At 35.9% G+C, this 9,279-nt stretch overlaps 1 protein-coding gene across 1 annotated transcript; it reads left to right on the forward strand.

The window, feature by feature from the left end:
• The first annotated feature begins 1,504 nt into the window (after positions 1 to 1,504).
• LOC311066436 (arrestin domain-containing protein 3) lies at positions 1,505 to 5,612 on the forward strand. The gene is made up of 6 exons (XM_084087619.1): positions 1,505 to 1,958; positions 3,745 to 3,805; positions 4,036 to 4,183; positions 4,437 to 4,533; positions 4,629 to 4,885; positions 5,142 to 5,612. Exons 1-6 carry the CDS (start codon positions 1,700 to 1,702, stop codon positions 5,274 to 5,276), a joined length of 957 nt encoding a protein of 318 aa, XP_083943745.1. The 5' UTR covers positions 1,505 to 1,699; the 3' UTR covers positions 5,277 to 5,612.
• Positions 5,613 to 9,279: the final 3,667 nt, after the last annotated feature.

Raw genomic sequence — 9,279 nt, forward strand, 5'->3', positions numbered from 1 at the left:
ATAGGTTATAAGCAATGTTGGAGCAGTGCTTAGATAACTGTATTATACTAAAGCAACTAAAAACTTATTGCCTGATATGCTGACATTATGACATTATGTTCTCTCATTTACTCATTACAGAGGCTAAAAACATCCAATCATTTTGATTCAAACCATATATATTTCAACAAATCATCATGCTTAAATAATTTACATAGAATTTATTAACAACTTGAAAACAATTGGGAATCAGGTCAGCTACTAATCAGCTAATTCTAATTTGTATTTAATGAAATGCTGGATGTGAAACAAATATACAACAAGTCTAATGAATCTGTCCTTGAAAACCCATGACTATATCAGCTTAGAATCATGTTACAGACAGTAAGTGTGTTCGGCAATTTTCAGAAAATCTATAGAATCAAATTTCGCCCTTCTTGCAACTTCATGCACTATAACACTGATATTATCAGGTTCCTTTCCATACATTGGTCGGATCATGTCATGGGTCTTGTGACTGATTTGCACACATTCCTGTTATTAGCTATTAAACACATTATGAAAGCAATTAAAAAAATATATTTTGATTCAGTTTTCTTTGACAGAATTGTCCTTGCAACGAAAATCATACTATTTGGTGCGTCCTTTTTAAGTATGTTACATGAGGCAACGGAAATGTGCAACAACAGGAAAAATATTTAGAACGTTGATGATGACTGCTTAATGATGGGAATCTAATAGAATATTTTAATTTAACCAAATACTAAAAAGGTAGATTCTTCAAAAATGGATAACAAAAACCAACAAATAAATAAGTATAAGCAAATAAGTAAATGTTAACTGCATATTATTTAATATTGGCAACAATATATAAGACTATAAATGTTTTAAAATCAAGCTTGCTTGTGAACCATTGCTTTTCGGGCAGACCTGCAGAGCAAAAAAAGTGGCACGTCTTTAACAAGGCACAAATTTTTTTACGGATTAAGAAAAATATTTATAAAATATTTAGAACAGAAGGATGCAGTGGCCAATAAAAGCTTTTAATTGACTTATTCAAAGTCATCCCTTCATTATTAACTTCATTATTGCATTGCCATCATATATTACCGGTGCTTGAAAAAAGGAGAAAATTGATCTACTCCAAAAAATAATCCAGCACTTAGAAATGTCATCCAACATATTTCCATTCAATCATAATTGCTTCATCCATCATTGCATGTTGCTGACACAAAGAGTATGTTCAAATAAATGAGGGCAATTATTAAACAATAGACAAGATTGTGGTTAAAATTCTCTTCAATCACAAAACACAAATCCATGATGAACTGCACTGATTAAAGCTCAGGTTTGTGGAGCAGGTGCAGCGAGAGCAAAGGGACTGTTGTTCACAAGCTCTTCCGTATTCATGTTTGCTCCCTCACATGCTCTAAAAACAGATTTTCCCAATAGACTCTTTGGTCACTAACACCATAGAAATACATACAGCTCGTTCATTTCATCATGTGGTTTACTTTCAGTTTACATGCTAGACCTGTTGAGGTAAGGTCTATGTCTTTCCGAGGTGAAACCCGCTGAGCCAGTTTGGTGAGTCCGTCAGGGAGATGCCAACAGGTGTATTTTCAAAACACGGATAAAGAAAACAGAAGGGATTATTTCAACTCCAGGTATATCCTACAAATACGCTTACAATTTTAGACTTGACCTGCTCTTCCTGGAGATGACAATCCGGAACTTCGCCATTGAGTATGATGCCTTAAATGATCGCAACACATTCAGCAATGGGGATACTTTGGCAGGAAGAGTTATTGTGGAGGTGTCAAAGGAAACCAAGATCAAAACTCTCACTGTCAAGGCAAAAGGCAAGGCTGATGTGGCATGGACTGAATCACAAGGGGAAAATAATGTGACGTACTGGGATAAAGAGAAGTATTTCTCACAAACCGTCTTATCTGTCTTACCGGAGGACAAAGCAGATGGTAATATCTGATGATGCATATGCTGTTATACACACTCATCTGTGAAAAGCAATCTTTGCATTTTATGCGTAGATGTATACTGTACTGAAGAGATAAAAATGGACTGTATTTCTTTAACATAATATTTCATATATTATACATATATTTTATAATATGTTGTGCATATATTTCATATATTTAACACACAACACTAATAGGCTATACAGTATGTATATACGCCCCCAGTCAAAAGTTTTGGATAGGTAGCCTAAGATTTTTAAAGTTTTTAAAAGAAGTTATTTGATTAAAAATACCAAAAACAACATAAAAGAAAACGTAATATTGATAAATATTATGACAATTTAAAATAACTGTTTTCTATTGATTTGGACTTCAACAATTTGGTTACTGTTGAAGTCCATTGTGTGGAGAAAAATCCTGAAATGTTTTCCTCAAAAAACTTAATTTCTTTTCCACTGAAGAAAGAAAGACATGAACATCTTGGATGGCATTGGGGTGAGTAAATTATCAGGAAATTTTCATTTTGAGGTGAACTAATCCTTTAAATAATGAAAACATACTTACAGGCTGTGTCTGTGAGTCAGAAGCACCAGAATGTACATGCAAAGATGGAATTGCCCCACTTTCAAGAATCAGCCTTTGTGCACAGCCGACCTTGTTACGTACTCTCCCAGGTTCTGGAAACAGTCCAAAAAAAAATTTTTTTTGGTTGTACTGTTCTGGAACAGTGTTGTAAAGAAAGCTTAACCGCTGTTTTATAATTGTGTCCTCTTTTGGAAGGCCAAACAAAGTAGTTTGGCTTTCGCCACGAAAAACACAGCGTCTCCACGACATGGCGGCGCCGGCGCAACAATAATACAGTGAGAATAAAAGTTCCGCCTTCTTTCTTTGCGTGTACATTTGGGTGGTGTTATGAAACTCTGCTCCCACATACTGACGTAGATTTGTGGAGGTGTGTTTGAACGAATCGTTTTAGGAAAGCGTGGCTGAGCCTCAACAGTTATAAAGAATATATCTTTAGGTATGACACTTTGAGCTTTGTAAATCTGCAGATCTTATACTTGCACTAACAGCTAAAACACACTAAAGAAAAAGGAAAACAATGTATGATCCCTTTAATGTTACAAAAACTTTCTATTTCAGATAAATGCTGTTCTTTTGAATGTTCTATTCATCAAATAATCCTGAAATAAAAATGTAAATAACTGTTTTCAACATTGATAATAACGAGAAATGTTTCTTGAGCATCAAATCATCATATTAGAATGATTTCTGAAGAATCATGTGACACTGAAGACTGGAGTAATGATGCTGAAAATTCAGCTTTGATCACAGGAATAAATTACACTTTACTATATATTCACATAGAAAACAGCTGTTTTAAATCGTAATAATATTTCACAATAATGCTGTTTTTTTTTGTTTTTTTTCTCAAATAAATGCAGCCTTGGTGAGCAGAAGAGACTTTTTTTTTTAAACTTTAAAAATCTTACGATCCAAAACTTTTGACTGGTAGTGTATATAAAAAATTAACTAATTAATTGCACATTTTCTGTAATTAATCACTATTAATTGCACCTAATATTACAACATGTAATAGCCTATAATACTATATTTTAATACATATTTTCACACTGAATGTCCAAATGAATGTAGAAACAACATTAAGACTGTATATTTAAAATATTAAATGTTAAATATACTGTATGTTTAATAGCATTTTTTCCCTATATATATGCACACATATATATATATGTGTCTGTGTCTGTATCTTTTTTTGCTATAGGCTCTGTTACTCTAGTGGCCGGTAGACATGTCTTCTCTTTTGCCTTTCAGCTTCCCTACCAGTAAGTCACCAGACATACGGTCTGGTTGATAGATGTGACTTACAAATCGACAGTATATATACTTTATTGATTCCTGAGAGAAACTCAATCTTCCTTTGAAACAGTCTCAGTAACTTTCTGCAATGTAGTCAATACTTCAATGTGCTATATCCTATATGCTGAAATATTGATGATGCAAGTTTTTCTCTCTGAAGACTGTTAGTCATTCATGAAAATGTCTCTACTCTCAGGGGGCTGCCGTCATCTTTCAAAGGTGCTCATGGTAAAATCCGCTACCGACTTCAGGCCAAGCTGACCAGGTCTTTGCGTGCTGTGAGCAAAACTGACACAATGTTCAACTTTCTTGCCAGAGCTGATTATGATCAGTCAAAACTGATGGTATGATTAAAATCATTATTTTTAGGCCTGATATAATATTCAAAGGCTCATTTAATGCATGAAACATATAATGCAGACAAACGTCGAACAATAATATTAGAATTCAATGACAACAAGTTTTACAATTTTAATAGTAAAAGGTCAAAAAATGTCACTGACTGTAATGGTGAGATTAACTGCAGATTAGCAGAAGTAATTGTTACTTTATGGATAGTAATAACCTAACAAGCTCTAAAACGTTCATCCTCTGCAGGTACCTCAGCATGGTAGTAAAGACAAGAATGTCATATTTTTTGCCTCTGGAAATATTTCAATGGATATCTTCTTGCCAAAGACAGGCTACCAGCAAGGTAACCCAAGCAATACAACATGCATTTTGGTAAATGAATAAATCTATCAACAAAAAAAAAAAAAAAAGAACCTTTAATTAATTAATCTCAAACAGGTGAAGGGCTAGTTGTTGATGGTGAGATTGTCAACAGCTCAACTCGAAAAATTGTGCCAAAGTACATCATCTACCAGAAGCAGAGCTTCTTTGCTGGAGGCCAGAGAGCCGTTCACACCACACAGATACTGAAGGAGAAGGGAGAGCCTTTAGTGTCCTCCACCAGACAGAATCTGACCAAAGTATTAGTCATTCCCCCAGAAATCAGCACCAGCATCCACAACTGCAGAATCCTCAAAGTAGAGTACAGACTGAAGGTAGGTACCCGCAAACAAGACCAGGTTTCCAAAAGGGTCTGATTTCTTTTCAGCAGCAAAAATTGTTCATGTACTTTGGTCAGGTATATTGCTGATTGCTTTTTGTGTTTTAATGGAACTAAGGAATGGAAATAAAAGACAATGTCACTCAATGTCATGTGTTTGAATATACAATACACATGTTGCAAATAAGAAATATTCTTGAATTACAGATTCTTGAAATCAACAACAATATAACTTGTTCTTTCTGTTGCAGGTTATTTTGGATGTATCATTCACGAAAAACCCTGTGATTAAACTCCCATTGATCGTACTGCCACACAAGACCTCATCCAACGTGTTGGAGGCAGGATTATACCCAGACCTGGCCAAAATGAATATTTTAAATTAATATAAGCAATAAGCACTACTTTTGTTTTGCACGAATATCAGATATATATAGAGAGAAATAGGCTATGTAACATTTAATCTATATAATTCTAATTTGCATTTGATAAAGGGATGGTTTTTAAAAGGGAAGTTATTAATTATTCATCCTCCCCCTTTAAAAACGAATTATTTTGAATACAATTTATCAACTTAAAATTCTATTGACAACAATATTCCATCATCATGTCTTCATTTCTAATAAGCAGTATGCATGTATGCATACTATTTACAATGTCAACCTTTTCCGAACAACTGTACACTAATGCAAAAATAAATAAATAAAACATAAATGCTTGTGTTTGTGTGTGTGGTTGTTGGCTATGTTCTCTCTGTAACCCCTTTTGTTATTATCAGCTCAGTTGATTCAACTAAAAGGGAAAGTGTGTCATATTCCTTTTAGAAAGCGGACATGTGAAGAGAAATGGAACATCAGAATGGCATTTACCGTGACACTCAGGCCCTCACTGTGACATAAATACAGAGGAAGAATGACTGTCAACCTGGAGGCCATTGATCTCTGGAGGATATCAACTCCGCATATGTTCAGGAAACCTTTCTGCACCAGTATCCTACTGCTCTTTTGCTGTGTGTACTAACTCACTGCACCTCATTTCAGTGCTCAACAGACACTTTAGTGAAGAGTGAAGGATGTGGAAGCAATGTTACAGCTAATCTGTGACCTTTGACCCCACAGCAAAAGACGAAATATTGAACGGCTTTGAAAATGGAGGACAGTGAGTTCATCTGTTCCGTCTGAAGAGAACTTTGATATATTTGAGCAGAGAAAAAAACAAAAAAAAACATTTAATTTAATTTAATAAAGCACCTGATTTTAGGAGGATGAAAACATTTATCACAGTTTACACCACAACGCTTAAATCAACATTTAAAGAAAATCTGTTTCACATAATTCTACAGTGTTAATTGGAAAAAGACTTTACTGTGAATGATCAGCAGCCATCTCTGGATGACAGTGATTGAATGAGTTTGGTATTCCGCCTCCCCCTGCTGGAAATCAAACGTTGTTACTTCTCACTTATCTGACTTGACAGTTTAACAGGAGCCGTTCTCTCTGCTGCTCGCCATGTAATTGTAGTAATTCCCTTATTGAGTAGCAATTCTTAACTGCTGTGTGTGTGTAGCCTTGTACCATTAGTAAATAATGTCACAACATAGACAAAGCTCACAGGAGGTGGAACATTTATTATTAGAAACAATTGATTGAATCTAATTACAGGATATGTGAGGCTGATATATTTTAAGTGAGATTGGAGCAGCAAAATTGAATCATTGCATTTGTTTAGCATAACAGATGACCTTTAGTCTTTAACATCAAGGCCCCATTTACACGTACATGGTTATTTTGAAAAACTGAGACATTTCCCTTTGTTTATACGCAAACGGATAATTCACCAATGAAAACGATTCTTTCTAAAAACTCCGGCCAGAGTGGAGATTTTGGCAGTCGACGTCACAGTATGCGACAGAACTTGCACCTGCGTCAAAAGTGCAACCTTGTTCAAAAGAGAAAGAGGAAGTGATTCGTTGCTGTTGTTGCCATTTTCGGGATTCTGATTGGCTAACGTGGGCTTGAGCTTCTTGTTCCACTGCCACCTACAGGTTTGGCATGCTCTTGACGGCATATATACACGGGTTCGTGTAACAAACACTTTTCTGAAAACTGACAGGTGTGCACAATGTTATTTTTGAAAACGGAGAGGGTGAAATGTCCGTTTATGAAAATAGCCGGCCACGTGTAAACGTAGCCTAATACTGGGGCACGTTCAAGTTCAAAACGGTGCGCAACGTTTTGCTACGGTTTCCGGGTTGAACGTCATGTTTCCTGGAAACGGCGCGCACCGGTGTGCAACAGGGTTTGAGATACGTTTTCTCTTGTTTGGTGGGTGTGTCAGAACTGCCGTCCAATCAGCAGCAACATGTATATAAAGCACGCGGTATTAAAGTGAACTCGCACAATGGGTTCAAGGAAAGTAATTTACAAATGTCTTCGATGCAGCTCGGTATACGCAACAACTGAGGATATTAGAAGACATGTTTGTCGTAAGTTTTATTGTAAAAATATAGTGTATCAACATAATGATGTAGTTGTTTATAGTTTTAGCTTCATTGCAAGTGTATGACATTTGGTATAGAAATAAACAATGGTAATTAAGTGCTTTTCCTAAAAATGAGAAAGAAAATACAGGGTATTAACAGTATGAACTACAAATAAAGTCAGTATGTGAGGCTAAATAGATGTGTTTTAGTCTGAATTAGGTAAGATTTGTGCTTCTATTTCAGTTTCAGCAATCCCTTCACTCGATTGGGATGTTCTCTTTTGTTCTGGGCGGCAAGTTTAGTAACTGTAACATCGGGCATATTTTGTAGTATTAAACACACATTTATACCGACTTCATCAGGCTCTGAAAATTCTTCACAAAGAACACAAAGAATGGCCTTCTCAGCTGCCATAGTTGCAACTCTTGCGTCATCAGAACAGTGTGTTCAACGCATCACCGTTTCTGTTTAAAAAACGTTGTGCAACGTTTTGTCGGGGCTGAACGCAGCCCAGGATTATATGGGGTGAGCTAAACAAGATAATGACATAAAGGTGGGTGCAATCAGGGATGATGAGTCCAGGCAGAGAGTTATGGGAAATGTAGTTTTTGAGGGAATGACCCTCATGATGGTTCTCAAGGGCACTCCAGCTGGTGACCGACCAACTGGAGTGGTGACATTTACTGCACAATCTCTTGTGTGAAGTAGTCTCAAATTAAAAGTTATTCAGTGGCTAATCTAGTTAAAATTCCTCAGGGACATCGCTTTATTTTACCGATCCAAATGAACTGATACACTGCTAAATAAACAACAACTGATTAGCTGGAATATTACAAAGTTGAGCGTAAAAATGATACCATGATGAATGTTTCTCACTAGATGACATGAGGTGATGCCATAGTTGGCCTACAGCATATTGCTTAATTTAATGTCGGATAGGGCTATAGGGCAAGCGCTATATTGAAATATGCACGTACAAACACATGATTGGTCGCTTTGTGTGTCTGTCAGATGATCTCTTCTTGTCTGTCAGTTCTTGGCTAGAATAAGCTGCAATGTGGAGCTGATTTTATGCATCTGGCTGTGTGAGATTAGTGCAATAATGCAAAAAGAATTGTGCACCATTTTGGCACTAAATGTGAAGGCCATCATTTGGCTACAGAACAGGTGTAGCCAAACTACTATCATTGAGAGTCACATGAAGTGTATTCTTTACAGATGAGAGACTGGAGGAAGACAGAGGTCTGTCAGTGTGTCTGAGCAAGAGCGGTTACAGCACCTCATTAGGTTCAGCTCTGAGCAGACAGCTGCAGTTACTAATGAGACAAGTGCTGATTTAAAGTCAGTGAACAGACTTGGACTGAAGGAACTCATCATCAGAGACCCCTCAGAGACATTCATATTTCTGTGGCCCATTTGTCAAAGAACGTAAAATGGATAATAATAATAATGATTTTTGAACATTATAATTTTATTATTATTATACTATATTAATTTTACATTCTTTGGCCACAGATTATATATGCAGACTGGAAAGACTGATAAATAAATTAGCCAAAAATACTGGTTAAGAAAATGATGCACTGCAGGGAATGTTATTGTAAAATAAGCTGCATGTAAAGGAAGATTGCTTTTTCTCTGATTGGTATCATGAGCAGGGAATTGTACGATGAACTCCAGATGTTTGGTTATTATAATAAATGGCAATCAATTGAATATAACATAATTGAACACCTCATTCTTCTAAATGAAAATGGATATTTGATAACAAATAACAGTAACCACCAGAGATGCTAGACAGTCCCTATTTATTTCTTCCATTTCACTTCCAATAATTAATTGCATGTGTCACGCACAAGACAGGCTGGGAATAAACTATTGCCTATAGAAAGGATGCTACCATATTT

Source organism: Abramis brama (assembly GCF_963993115.1).
Source record: "Abramis brama genome assembly, chromosome: 16".
NCBI lineage: Eukaryota > Metazoa > Chordata > Actinopteri > Cypriniformes > Leuciscidae > Abramis > Abramis brama.